Source organism: Sciurus carolinensis, chromosome X (genome assembly GCF_902686445.1).
Source record: "Sciurus carolinensis chromosome X, mSciCar1.2, whole genome shotgun sequence".
Lineage (NCBI taxonomy): Eukaryota > Metazoa > Chordata > Mammalia > Rodentia > Sciuridae > Sciurus > Sciurus carolinensis.
Window position 1 is genome coordinate 54006705 of NC_062232.1, and position 16019 is coordinate 54022723.

A 16019-nucleotide genomic window follows, 5' to 3' on the forward strand; every position below is an offset into this window, starting at 1 on the left:
GAAGTTGAAGTAGCTATATTAATAAAAAATAAAGCCTATGTAGAAACATAAACTTGGATTTTATTCATCAATAAGGAAAAAACTTTGAATAAACACAATAATATGAATGAATCTCAGAATAATTTTGCTGAGTGAAAGAAACCATATAAAAAAAAGAGTATATTCTCTGTGATTCCATTTGTATATGACCCTACAAAATGAAAGCATATCAGTGGTTAGGGAAGGATGAAAGCATATCATTTGGGGAAGGATGTGAAAGAAAGGTAACAAAAGGGCACGAGAAAATTTTGGGAATGGTATATGTACAGCCATACTTCCATATCTACAGGTTCCAAATCTGCAGAATCAACCAACCATGGATAAAAATATTTGAAAAAAAACTGCATCTGTCCTGAATATGTAAAGACATTTTTATCATCATTATTCCCTAAATTATACAATATAACACCTATTTATATAGCATTTACATTTTATTCAGTATTTTAAGTAATCTAAAGATGATCTGAAGTATGTGGAGGATATACATAGATTCCATGCAAATACTATGCTCTTTTTTACAATGGACTTGGGCATATACAGATTTTAGTATTTATATGGAGTTCTGGGACTAATCCCCCAGGGATATTGAAGAATGACTACGTTCACCATCTTGATTGTGATGATTGCTTCACAAGTATGTACAAATGCCAAAACTCATCAAATTTTATTCCATAAATATGTATAGTTTATTGTGTGTCAATTATACCTTAATAAAACCATAAAAAGATAATTAAGAATATCATCAGTGAACTATATATCAGTGAAAAAGACAAAAATCCTAACTGATGATATATGAATAAGTAAATAATATTAAGTAAATAGGAGAAGGAAGAGGTCATGCTTATAGAATTCTGAGTGCAATGTGGAGGAAGTGCTGAAGTTAGAAAATAATCATTTGGCAACAATCATAATAAAGTCTGGTTCAAATAAGAATACTAACTCTAAGGGGAAATTTTAATAAGAAGTAAGATTTATGCATGATCTGTTTATTTCCCTAATTAACTGTTCATTATTTGCAAGGGAAAAATAGTTAAGTATGCAGTGAGGAACTCTGACAACACCTTTGGCTAAGTGTTGATCAATATTAACATCACCAATGAGAAGCAGATGGACATCAGGAGGCTGGAGATGTGAAGCTCTGAGAAGGGACACAGCATCACTTATGTAGTATTCCAGGCAGGAATGCATAATTTGAATTTAATCATGAGGAAACATCAGATAAACCACAAATGAACAACTTTTGGTTTACTGTATTTTTCTAAATGGTCAATGCACAACACTCAAAGAAAGGTTGTGGAAAGTTCTGTATTACAGGAGCCTAAAGAGACATGACAGGTAAATGCAATACCTGCAATACCTGATCCTGATCTTTGTTTTTTTTTTTTCCCTTTTTGGTACTGGGGATTGAATCCAGGGGTGCTTTACCACTGAGATACATCCCTGGTTCCTTTTTTATTTTTTTGAGACAGGATCTCACTAAATTGCAGAGGCTGGCCTTGAACTTGCAATCCTTGTGCCTCAGACTTCTGGGTTGCTGGGATTACAGGCATGCACCACCATACCTGGCTAGACTATTACTTCACCGGAGGAAAAATGAAAACTTCATCATTGAGGAAATAAAGAGTAAGAAGTTGGGGAGAGGAGAGGGAAAGAAGGAGAGAAGGAAAGGGAGGACAAGTACCTCACAAGCATGCAAAATATTTATAACAGGTGAACCTGGGCAAATACACACACATGCACACACATATACACAGATGTTATCTGAACTATTTTTATTCTTTCAACTTTTTTATGAATTTGAAATTATTTCCAAATAAAACTGTTTAAAGTGTATATTGCAATAGAAATCGTAATGTACTTTAGCTATGTCAGGTTCAATAAATAGGCTATTATGTCATGTGATGTGTCATGAGCTATGCAAGTGAATGATCACTGCTATAAAACTGCAACTTCTGCATTTAGTAAACAAAATAAAGATGCTGGCAAAAAGACATATAGTTAGTATGCAACTTTTTAAGTCATCTTGTCCCTGTTTTTTTATTAGGACTTACATCTTAGCAAATAAAATAAATAAGTAAAAGGATGTAACTCTTGAAAATGTTCCTTAATGTTTATACTTTTAAATATTAAAATATTTTAATATTAATGAAGGCTTTTCATCATTAAATAATCTATCCACATGACATAAATTTCAGGAAAATACAGTTCAAGTAAATGCTATTTGGGGAATTCAATAGTCTGCTTAGTTGAACTAATTATCTTCATGCCTTCATTCTTGTTTTAAAAATATTTCTAAAATAAATTGGCATACTTAATTACCTTATTAAATAAAACCTATTGATCTTAATTGAAGAGTCATGAGCCTATCAATCTTCTTGTCAAGGACTGTATACATGTTTATATGTATGCATAAGCTGAAACTGAATCTCAGAAGTTGTTTTTTACATTAAATCCAATTGTCTGCCTATTTTATCATCATTTACTTCTTCATCCTAAAAACTCCAAGTGAAGAGAGTCTTTCCATCTTCACACAAAGGAAAATTTTCTCAAAAGTATCTGGCAATCAAGAGATATTTGTTTTAGTTGGGCATGGTTGTGTACACCTGTAATCCCAGTATCCTAGACAGGAGAATCACAAGTCAAGGCCAGTCTCAGCAACTTTCCAAGGTCCTAAACAACTTGGCAAGTCCATCTCAAAGTAAAAAATAAAAATAAAAAGGGAAGGGGAAATAGCTAAGTGGTAAAGCACCCCTGGGTTCAATCCTAATACCAAGAGACAGAGAGAGAGACAGAGACAGAGAAAGAAAGACATATCTGTGTTTTGGGGTTTTTTAAAAAAAAAATTTTTGTAGTTGTAATGTGGACAGAATACCTTTATTTATTTATTTATATGTGGTGCTGAGGACCAAACCCAGTGCCTCACACATGCTAGGCAAGTGCTCTGCCACTGAGCTACAGCCCCAGATCTGACATATCAGTTTTATTCTTTTGGGGCTACTGTAACAAGATACCATAAACTGTGTGACATATAAAAACAAATTTATTTCTCACAGTTCTGGAGACTGGAAACTCCAAATTTAAAGTGCTAGCCAATTCAACTTCTGGTAAGAGACTGCTTCCTCAGCGACTGCTCATTCTCACACCATGTATCCCCATATGGTAGAACATGCAACCAAGCACCCTTGGGCCTCTTTTTTAGGGTGATAATTCCATTCTTCAAGAGAGGTTCATTTTCATGACCTAATCATTTCCCAAAGTCCCAGACTAAAACTATAACCTTCAGGGTTAGGATTTCAACGTAAGAGTTTGGGGAGAACACAAACGTTCATATCATAGCAATGTATTTTTTTTCATCCTTCTGTTCTATAGAAGAGATTTGAATAATCTGTTGTTTAAAAAGAGGAATACTGAAACAAATGTCTAAACTGAATTTGAAAATGTGAATCAAAACTTTAAAAACGTATTAATATTCAAAAGTAAAAACCTCTTATACCTTGTTTGCTAGGATTATAGCGCTGAGGGCCTTATCATAATATTCTCTGTCATTCCAATCCAAATAAGCAGTGGCTAGTAACCGTAGAACTTTAGCCTGTAATTAAAAATGGGATAAAACATTTAGCTGAAGGTTAAACTGCAACACAGCATCTAACTAGCACTTACGTAGTGATAGGCATCTACTCAAATGTGTCACATGTATGAAATATCATTTCCTTAAGCAACCTCATAGTCTTGAGATATATGTTATCATTATGCTACCCCATATCAAATATTGTCTATGAATCTTATAGTAATGGCTATATTCCTGGCTTATTGAAATATAATAATTATATTGATGTAATTATTTTCTTGAAAATATCATCCCCAGGTTTTTTTTAAAAAAAGGGAAGTAAGGCATGGCAATTTTTTAGTTAATCAGCTTAAAACCTACTGTATAGGTAGCACTGTTATTAGGCCTACATCAAAAGAGAAAGTCATAATATGTTCCTCAAATGCTCTATAACCTAGTTAAAATCAATTTATTGGATCAGGGGCACACCTAACACCATTTTGGTATAAACAGATAGAACTTCCTATGGAGAGAATTTCTTCCAACTCAGCTACATTTTAAATTGCATAAAGCATCTCCTAATCAAGTCAGTTTCTCAAGCCAGGTCAGTGTTGATAAACCATGTAATTCTAGTCAGCATGGACATGTGTAATTATAAATTTACAATTTGAAAGAAGCAGCCTTACTTCAATGAAGTGTTTGTCTCTAAGTATAATGAAGATAGCAGGACCAAAGAAAGGTGATTTATTGATTTTTTAAAAATATTAAATATATTAGTGTTATGCAAATATAAATACCATTTAGGTTGTCATATTTCTATTTTCTTAATTCAAAAACTATGATAGATCTAATAAGATATATATAAAGTACTTAATGTCATTATTATTGTGAAATGACTCTCTAAGAACTTATAAGCTCCAAAGAACTTTTATGGAATAAATATGGCATTTCTGAGGACTATTGTAGCTGAAGCCATTTCATAACAGTAAAAGGGTCAAATCATCAGAAAGACAAAAATGTATGAATCTCAAAATTTAGGTAAAGCAAATGAAAGTGGATGCAAAACAGCACATACTGAATGATTCCATTTATACAAAGTTTGAGAACAACTCAAAATACTGAAAGAATTATACTGAAAGGATAGTGTTAATTTTTTCCTTGAAAGTAGAAATAGATATTGACTATGATAGGAAGGAAACTTTGGGGGGCTGATAGAAGTTTCTGTGTCTTTATCTTTATGATGGTTATAAGACTATATATGTTATAATTCATTAAGTTGTATATTTAAGATTTGTACAGCTTATATAAATTAGACCTCAATAAAGTATTGTTGGGATAAAAGAAAAACTACTTCATAATGTTACCTCACCAAACTTCACAATATGAATACTCCATTTCAATCAGTTTTCTATGCTATCTTTCATCTTCATTTCCTCCTCAGATATTCTCTCACCTAGATCCCTTGCCTCCTGGAATCCTCTTCTTCCTCTCTTTTAAGTATATGGACCCCCAACTAAAAGGCCTGTTTTCTACTAAAAGCCTTCTTCAAATACAGTAGTTAACTTTGATGTACCCCTTCTACATACTTCAGGTCAGTATCACAAAGTTTTATCACTTATTTACTCAAATTGTTTCACTTATGCTAGTGTTTTTTAAATCTATTTTTATAATTTCATTTGAAGCATATACACGAAAAAAGTTCAAAAATGTCAAGAGTACATTTCTTGAATTTTCACAAAGTGAACACATGTTTAACAACAAAGGAATCAAGAAACATCATTGCTTAGGGCACAGTGGAGCTGCCTATTTGGCGTGTACAAGGTTCTGGGTTCAATTCCCAACACCAAAAACGAAAGGAAGGAAGGAAGGAGGGAAGGAAGGAAAGGAGGGAGGGAAGAAACAAGAAAAGAAACAGCATTAACAGCAACAACCTCACCTCATGCTTATTTTCAGATACTATTCCAAATAAGGATAACTGATCCCATGGTTTCCAACATCATGTATTAGTTTTGCCTGATTTTCGCATTTATATTTTTGAAATCATATAGTATGTGCTAATTTGTATCTTGCACATTTTTTGGAGACAGTGTCTTGCTATTGACCAGGCTGGAATCAAACTCCAAAGAGATCAGGGCTCAAGTGATCTTCCTGTCTCAGCCTCCCAAGAAACTGTAACTACAAGCACATGCCACCATGCCTAGCTTTTATTTTGCCCTCTTTATTCATCATCATAGGTGAAAACATGCTTATTGTTGCAATTACTGCAGTACATTGATTCTCATTGCTATATTCCATTAAGTGATAACACCACTATATATAATTATAATAGTATAGTTTTTAATTGTGGTAAAATACATCTTAGCCATTTTTAAATGTAAACTTCAGTAGTATTACATATATTCACACTGTTGTGCAACTACTACCCATCCACCATCCATCTCCAGAACTCTTTTCATCTTGCAAAGTTAAAACTCTGTATCCATTAAACAATAGCTTCCTATTTCCCCACACCTCCCAGCCCCTGCCACTACCATTTTACTGTCTCTAAATTTCATGACTACTCTAGGTATGGGCATCATATAAGTAGAACCATATAGTATTTGTCATTTTGTAAATGGCTTATTTCACTTAACATAATATCCATGTTTCGTCCACATTGTAAAATGTGTAAGAATTTCTTTTTTAAGACTGAATAATATTTTGCTGTATTAAACAGTCAAACACCGTTTAAAATGATTTACATATATTAACTCATGGGTTGACTGTGAGGCTATGGGTTATATTTATTATATTACCATTTACATCTTATGGAAGTTAATGCACTAAGATGTTAAATGAGGTGTCCCACATATAATCTACTCACAAATGGGGGGTAAAGTACTATAACTTTGTATCACTAACATAAACTTTATTTCTTCAACCAATTTCTCCAATATTTATTTTTATGTGGTGCTAAGTATAAAGTTTATTTATCAATCTGAGTGCCTCACACATGCTAGGCAAGCACTCTACCATTGAGCCACAACCGCAGCCCCTGACTTCTCCAGTATTTAATATGATCCTTACCAGCATTTCAGGTCCAACAGAATTCATATCCATCTTCCCAATATCATAGCTTTGGCTATCATTAAAAAAGAAAAATAAATGTGCACATACATAAAATATATATATACATCAATGTACATATCATTTTATAATTATATATTACTAAGAAGACATAATCATACTTTATTCTAACTTTTATATGTTGTACTACAAGAGATGGTTAGCCAACATAAAAGTCAATTTTATACAGCAATACTTCCTTGTGGTTACCTACCTGTCTTTCAGCCCCGCCCTAAATGATCCTGCCACCAAAACTCCTCCCATGGCCTGGCCCTGCCACCCGCCCACCAAACGTAACTAACTCCTCCCATGACTTGGCTCTGCTAAGGCTGTATATAAAGCCCAGAACCTTGTGGCCTGCAGCCATTTTGTCCCTGAAAATGAGCCACATCAGGTGTTTGTCCGATTGACCCTGCCGCTGAATAAAGAAGAGCTTGCTGATCCAAGATCTGCTCCCTGCTGTCATCATTTGTGTGCCAGGTGCTTACATTCCTAACTACAGAAAAACACAATTTCCTCAAGAGATAACCAACACATCAACACTGTAATTATATTAATGCTCTTTTTAATTTGCCTATAAATATATATACTGCACTAAAATAATTTACACATGTATGCAAGCATTTAGTTGATGGGCACATTTTAAAGTCTAAGAAATATAAATGTATTTTAAAAATAAATACAGCTCTTATCACAGAAAAAATGTTAAGCAATATTCATTATGCCTTATAATGCCCTTTTGAAGCACTATAGGTTCTATTTTGCTGCTCAGTGAATCAACAAAACTAGAGTGATTTCCAATATATTCTAGATTCGTATGTAAAATGAGAGCTGAAAAGAGGGGGAGCAGAGAAATTTGACTTTCAGTTCTCTGCTTTAATTACCAAGACACATTCTCTATTGGACATTCTGATAACCACACACAATACATTAATATGAGGCTCAAGATTTCAAAATCAAAAACTGAGAAAGTGAAATAAAGATCATTCACCATTGGTATCCCAAGGGAGTATTTCAATAAATCTGTGTGAATTAAACTAAGTTGAAGACAATACTTTGAAATACAAAATGTTCTTTAAAATAAAAAAAAAAGGACCCAGAACTTAGAAAACAAGGTTTTAGCTTGTTAACAATGACATAATGTTAGCCTAGTTACTGTAAGTCTATTTAATGGAAGTTTGTTTGTAACATTAAACCTTCTACTACAAGTCTTTAAAATAACCAATTATTAAGGAAACTTTGGCAATAGTGGTTTAAGGAGTTCTTCAGACCCTCCTCCACCTCAGTGAAGAACCATTCATTTGGAAAATTCATTAAGACAAACAACCACATAAAATTGGTAGCATGTCATGAGGGCATATAGAAAATGGAGAAACATTTATTCATGAAAATAGACTAAGTCTCATTATTAACAGTGAGAATCTGTATCATTTGAGCTACTTCTGTCCATATTGGCTCCATGTGGTGAGTATAGTCAAAAAGATGGAAATTCTCTCTCCCTCCTGCTCCTGAAATCCTAAGCTTTAGTTTCACCTGAGGAGGGGCTGGCTCCCAGTCCTTCTTACCATTCTCAGGCCTGTGCTATAGAATTACTATTCAGGGCAAGCACAATTACAAACACTTGGCTTCTTCTGTCCACTCAGCGCTCACTATTAGGCTAAGTACTCTACCATGGGAATTGCAGGTGAAGAATACTGAGACCCTGATCACCTTTACCCCAGTCGATTCATCAGGCAGAGCTTCCATGCCAGGAGGGCACAACTAAAAAGACCAGAGGCTAACATACTTCCAGCATCCACTCATAAAGCATGGGTATAATTCTCAGGCAAGCATATCATACTCCCAGCTCTAGTCATTTGGCACAGAGGTTCTGCCTGGGGGGTGAGGGGTGGCAGGCTCAAAAATATTGTTGAAACAATGGAGATCTGGGTGGTGAGCAGTTAAAAGGGGAATGGCTAGTAGCTCCATGATAATCATTGCAACAAGTTAAAACAGCAGACAAGCCAGAAGGTTAACAGAGAGAACCAAGGAAAGAAAAAATGAAGAACACCTCTGGGGTCACACTTATTCCCGAGGGCCCCAAAGGCTGTGTACCTGCACTAGGCTGCACCCACTCAGGCACAATCAGAAGCAGTAGTGAGGCCGACTAGAAAGCACTACTCAAAGCAGAAACAAATCCATCAGCAAACAGCTTGAGCCTGAGTGGATCAAGGGGCTTAAGCACAACCTCTGACCAAACACCAACTGAAAATTATGCTAAGGTGAAGGCTGACTGTTAGGAAGCTAAATTTAAAAATCAAATCAAGCTCATACCTGGAGGTCTGAAACTGTGTATGCCCAAGACAGTGCCTTTTTCAGTCACAAACAGAGAGAGAATCCAGGAATTACTGAATAAGAGTAGTGAATGATCAGCAATCAGAAATGATGGGCCCCAATTGAGATCTGGTTCAAATGCAGAACAACACCTGGAGGCTAACCAGTAGAGATGCTAAAGAGCATCAACAAGGTCTATTTCAAATGTAAAAGGCCTTGAGGCTCACCTGTGGAAACACCTCCAGTCAACTCCTTTGTCTCAGAGTTGGGAAAACAGAAGTGGGGGTGAACCCAGATGGAAATTATAGGAAGGGGATAGCCTTGCAATGCCTGTTTAGCAGATTTTGTTCCTTGCTCTATCCAGAGCCATATGCAAGGTCCTAACTTAGCACAGCAAGTTGGGTTCTTCTGCATGGCGGGAGTTCTCTATTCTCTCTTAAATAAATCCTACCACGTTTACACTTTCCTTCCGTGATTGTCCCTGAATTTTATTCTTCAAATTTGCAAGACAAGAACCCAGAAGGAAATTGGCGTAGCAGGGAGTCTAGTCTCATCTCAAAACTCCGGTTTCATTAGCAGTCCCAGCCTGAATGCCAGGCAAAACAATAAACTCCCTGAACTGTGAAAACAGCCTCTAAACAAACACACATTCAAGAGGAAAGGTTGAAAATCTAACCAAGTGGACTTAAGCACAACCTTTGACCAATAAGTGGATTATATGGATGCAGGGGTGACATCTAGTAGGCCATGATAAGAGAAAAAACAGGGAGGGGTACTGAACTGGGAATCAGAAGCCACAAGCTGAGGAAATGAAATTTCACCCAATCAGTTCAGACAAATGACAGCAATATAAATAACAATAAGCTCCAAAGGGGGAGAAATGACACTTAGACTTTCTCTAATATATTGTTCAAAATGTCTAGAAAGTAAGACAGAAAACTGTGACCCATATAGAAGAAAAAGAGCAAGCAATAAAAACTTCCTCTGAGAATGCCCAAATGTTGCACTTAATAAAGGCTTTGAAGCCACTATCATAAATTCATTCAAAGAACTAAGGGTAACAAAGTTTAAAGAATTAGAAGAACATGTGATGGCAATGATTCATCGTGTAGAAAATCAGATTAAAATTATAAATTATTAAAAAAATGAAAATTCTGGATTTAGAAGTAGAATAACAATGAAAAATTCCACAGAGGGGCAAAGCAAAGAATAAACAAAATTGAAGATAAATCAATAGAGATTATACAAATATGAAAAACAGGGAAAAATACAAAAAAACCAACAGACTCAGAGAAATGTGGGACACCACTAAGCACACCAACTTATGTGAAATAGTAGTACCAGAAAGAAAAGAAAGGGACAAAAAATATTCAAAGAAGTAATGATAAACTGGGTGTGATGGTGTACACCTGTAATCCCAGCAACTCAGGAAGCTTAGGTAAGAGGATCATAAGTTCAAGACCAACTTCAGCAATTTAGCAAGTCCCTAAGCAACTTAATGAGACCTTGCCTCAAAATTTAAAATAAGAAAAGAAAAGGGCTGAGGATATAGCTCAGTGGTAAAGCACCCCAGGTTTTAATCCCTGCTACAAAAAAAAAATGATAAAACACTTCCCAAATTTGATGAAAAATAATATGCTACATATCCAAGAAGCTTAATGCCCTTCAATAGGATAAACATACAAAAAATCCACATAGGGCTGGGGTTTAGGTCACTCAGAGTATACACTTAGCATGTATGAGACCCTGGATTTGATTTCCTGTATATCCACCCCAACCCCCAACCCCCACCCCCACTCCCACAACACCACACCCAATTATAACTATATGCACTAATAGAAACATTTTTTAAAATCCACTCCTGAATTCATGATGGGCAAATGACTAAAAGGCAATGATAAAAAGAAAAATCTTGAACGAAATAAGAGAAATGACTCATCAAGAAAAGGGAAATGACAATAAAATTAACACCTGACACCTCATCAGAGTTCACAAAGTCCAGAAGACTGGTTGGTTAATGTATTCATAGTGTTTAAAGAAAAAAAAACTGCCAAATATGAATCCTATATCTAGAAAAACTATCTTTCAACCTAGAGACTAAATAAATAGATTCCCTGATTTTTTTTTCTAAAGAGAGAATTTCTTGCTTGCTAATCTGCTTTACAATAAATACAAAAGAAGGCTCTTCAGGAGGAAAGCAAATGATACCAGACAATAATATAAATTCCTATGGAATAACCAGAGTGATGGTCAGATAATTACAGAAGAAAGGTGGACTATGTATTTTTTCTGTTTACTCTTCATCACTTATATAAAAAGCAAATGCATACAAATATGTAAAATTATGTTGTTGGATCTAACATATGTAATGTATTTAATAAAATAGCACAAAGGGGAAGTTATGAAAAAATTATAATTACAGTAATATAATGACACTAGATGATAACTCAAATCACAGGAAGTAGTAAACCAAAAGTGATAGAAAGGTTGAAATTAAAAACCACAAATATATTTGTACTCTGCTTTATCTCTAATCTTCTTTAAAATACATAAGATTATGTAATGATTTATAACCATGTACTGTTGAGTTTTTAACTATATGTAGACAGAAGTATAATAATAATAAAAAAGAGGGTTGGGGATGTAACTCAGTTGGTAGAGTGCTTGCCTTGCAATCAGAAGGCCCTGGGTTCAATCCGAAGCACCACGAAAATAAATAAAAAAGGAAAAAGAAAAGTAGAACTATATAAGAGTAATTTTCTACATCTGACTGGAATAAAATTACTATAAATCTGAAGAGTTTACAAATTAAGGTATATCTTATAAGCTGTAAACACAAGAAAAATAACTCAAAGAATACATAATTAAAATAATTATTAAACTATACTGTAAAATATTCACTTAAGACCAGCAATATCATTTATGATATATACTCAAACACCTGTAAGCAGGGATTCAAGCAGATATTTACACACCAATATTTACATAAGCATTACTCACTATAGCAAAAAAGGCAGAAACAACCCAAGTATCCATCAATAGCTGAATGGATAAATAAAACATGGTATGTTCATTAATGAACTATTATTTATCCCATAAAATCGATGAGATTCTGATGCATGTTACAACATGAATGAACTTTGAAAACATCATGCTCAGTAAAATAAGCCAAATATTCAGGTGTGGTGGTGCATGCTTGTAATCCCAGTGGATCAGGAGGCTGAGGCATGAGGATGGTAGGTTCAAAGCCAGGTTTAGGAAAAGCCAGGTGCTAAGCAACTCAGTGAGACTCTCTCTCTAATAAAATACAAAATAGGACTGGAAACATGGCTCAGTGGTTGAGTGCCCCCTGAGTTCAATCCCTGGTACCCTAACAAAAAAATCAATGGTTAAAAAAAAGGAATAAAAATTTTATACATGTTACAATATGGATGAACCTTGTAAATATCATGCAAAGTGAAATAGGCCAGACATACTAAAACAAATGCTGAATGATTTCACTTACATGAAATATCTAGAATAGGCAAATCATGATAGAAAGTAGATTACAGGTTACCAGTGGATGGGGAAGTAAAGGAAGGGGAGTTAATGCTCAAAGGCTACAGAGTTTCTGTTTCAGGTGATGAAAAGTTTTTTAATAGATAGTAGTGATATGTGGCTCCACAATATTGTGAATATAATCAATACCACTGTATTGAACACTTAAAATGGTTAAAAGGGCAAATTTTGTTATAAGTATTTTACCAAAATTAAAAAATAAATTAATTACTTTTTCTTAAAAAATCTATGTCAAAAGAGATAGTAGAGTAGGAAATTAGTCATAACACATACAAGAAACAAAAGGTAAAATATCAAACAAATATAACAATATTAACATTAAATATAAATGGATTAAATAATGTAATAAATAGATTTAAGACTAAATTTAAAAATCAAGATACAACTATATGCTGCCTATAAAAGACACATTTTGTATTCAAAGATGCAAAGAGATTAAAAATAAAGGAATTGAACAAAATATACTATGTAAACAACAATGGTAAGAAGGCTAGACTATAAGAGAGTAGAGTGGGTATGCTAATTTCAGACAAAATAGACTTCACAACAAAAATATCAGTAGAGATAAAGAGGAATGTTTTATAATGATAAAAGGGCAATTCATTAGGAAAATGTAACAGTTGTGTCTCTCCCAGGATACATGAAGCAAAAACTGACAAAACTCAAGTGAGATACATAATTCAACAATAATAGTTGGGGTCTTCAATTCCCCTCTTTCAATAATGGATGGAGCAACTAAGTAGAATCTTGACAAGTATACAGAGAAGTTGAACAACACTTTAAACCTACTAGACCATAAGAGCTACAGCACACTCTACCCAGTAATAGTGGACCACATATTGTTCTCAACTGTACATAGAACATACTTCAGAACAGAATATATACACTGACCACACAAAGCTACATCAGATTGAACAGAATTGAAATCATGCAAAGTATGTTCTCTGTTCACAAGTAATTAAGTTAAAAATCAACAACAAAAAGAAATTTGAGAAATTAGTAAATATGGAAATTAAAAAACACATACCTCAATAACCAATGAGTCAAAGTAAAAAACTCTAAGGGGAATTAGAAAATACCTTGAGGTGAATGAGAAGGAAAACACAAAACACCAAAACTTACGGAATATAGCTAAAGCAATGCTTAGAGGAAAACTCACAGCTATAAACTTCAACATTAAGAAAGAAGAAAGATTTCAAATCAATATCCAAACCTCCTACCTTAGTTAAGTAGAAAAGGAGAAGCAAACTAAACCTAAAGCAAGCACAGAAGAAATCACAAAGATTAGAGTGGAAATTAAATAATTGAAAAGCAATGGGAAAAAAAGGTGGTGCTTTCCAAAGATAAAAAAAAAAGACAAACTTTTAGCTACACTGACCAAGAAAAGTAGGGAGAAGTTCAAATTATTAAAATTAGGAATGAAAAAGTGGACATCAATATTGATCTTTGAAGAAAGACCATTCCTAAAAGACTAGAGATCTAAAGCCCCAAGTATGTAACTTTGACTGAATCTCTTACTCTCACTCAATTTCTACTTCCTTCTCTTTACAAATTTAAAGTTGATCTACATCAGTCATTTTCAAACTTTTGAAAACAGGCTAATCATTTTTTCAAACAAAAACATTATAGACATATTAAATAAGAAACTGATTTAAAGCCTAAATTCTCTATTTAAAGCAATATGGGGATCTTAGAGAATTGTGTAAGACTCTTTTTCCTCCTAAAGGAAATCTTAATGTTCTTACAGAACCCCAGAGCACCATAGAAAATGGTTTCTAAATTCATGAACTAAAATGATCTGTAAGATTTCTTGCAGCTCTAAATTGTTATCTATATTAAATTATATTCTATATTGAAATTGCTATTATATGATTCATTGTATTTCCACCAGATGGCACTAACATTTTCCATTTTCCATTAAAAATTGGCTTTGTATATGACCCTTTTTAGAATTAATAATTTAACATCACTCATGATTACATAATACCCTTAACTTTTCAAAGCACAGTTATGTTACTTATGCTATTCTCACTACAGGCCTGTGACACTGATAATAATTGTGTTCAATCTTCTGGTGAAGACATTGTAGCATATAGCAGTAGTTCAGTGTCTTCAAGGTCACAGTTGATCAATAACAGATTTTCCACCACCTCTGAGATAGTCTCCTAGATCACGTTGCATGGCTATATATAATTCTCAATATCTCAGGTTAAGAAGGGAAAACAAAAGACTATCAAATAGCATTGAAACTGGTACAAATTTTCTTTGGGCTCATATAATGTCCCATTAATATTTGTACATTTAATTTTCTTCATTATTTCCTTTATTTCTTGTTATAAGACTTCTGGTGATATATTCATGTGTAACAGGCTAAATAATATTAAGTAAAATATTGCACATTTAGATAATATACATATGGGAAATATAATAGTTATTTTTTAACTCAGGATGGAAATTTCATAATCCAGGGTCACTAAACCTAAGCACTATGAATTTAGAAAGCTCAGCACTATGGATTTAGAAAGCTATAGCATAAATATTGTTCTTTTGATTTTATGAGGCATACACAAAGTTTTACATATGTGAGAAGGAAACATACTTCTCTCTCCACTTGGCAATACTACATAAAGGATAACAACTACTTCTACTAATCAATTGGAACCAACTCATATTACTTACGAAGGGAAACAGGATTCAGATTAGTATTTAGAAAACATCAAATGGTAGTGTTGGAAAAGGATCTCAAAAATTACTCCTCCATCATATTGCCCATCCAATCATTTGCCTACATCCACAAAAAAAAAAAAAAAAAAACTAACTGAAATAAGTTTAGCTTTAAAAATAAAAGTGTAATATAAACTTGCAACCATGAAAGAAGGAGACTGTAGATACCATGCTCTATTTCAATCATATTGGGGAAAAAGGCAACAGAGCAACCACACAAGGGGTTGAAAAATACTCTCTTTGTAACCTACTAAGGATTCTCCTCATTGGGAATGTATAAACACCTACCTCTTAACCCACAGGTTAAAGTAAGGTTATTAAATTTTATTAATTAAAGTCAATGTTAGATTATTTTTACAGAATATCTTCAGGGTTTTATCCAATTCTCCTGAATGTTCTCCACTTCAAATATCTTCTGTTGTTTTCCTAATTTATCTATTTATCTCACAGACTCTAATATAACAAGGGATCACCAATTAGGAAATTTCCTATGTATAGTCTTTGACTTTATTTAATTCTACTAATATTTTTTATTCACAGACCATTTTGGGAAAAAAATCCTCAAAAACTTCTGTAATCTGTCAATGATTTTGATGTTTTATACATCATTTAATATGTTAAAAGAGTCTTTTTAAAAACTATTATATCAATGGTTATTACCCTCTCATTTTGACTATTCACCCCAAAATTAATTTATCATAATTAGAAAATCAGAGATCTCAGCCACACCACT

General features: G+C 33.7%; 1 protein-coding gene across 1 annotated transcript in view; it reads right to left on the reverse strand.

The window, feature by feature from the left end:
* Positions 1 to 16019, reverse strand: part of Tex11 (testis expressed 11) — a gene marked incomplete at its 5' end in the record, with an annotated part of 294023 nt that overhangs the window by 179165 nt on the left and 98839 nt on the right. Inside the window, 2 exons of the mRNA XM_047535242.1 lie at positions 3533 to 3628; positions 6653 to 6707. Coding sequence (XP_047391198.1) covers positions 3533 to 3628; positions 6653 to 6707 — 151 coding nt within the window. The remainder of the gene's footprint in view (positions 1 to 3532; positions 3629 to 6652; positions 6708 to 16019) is intronic.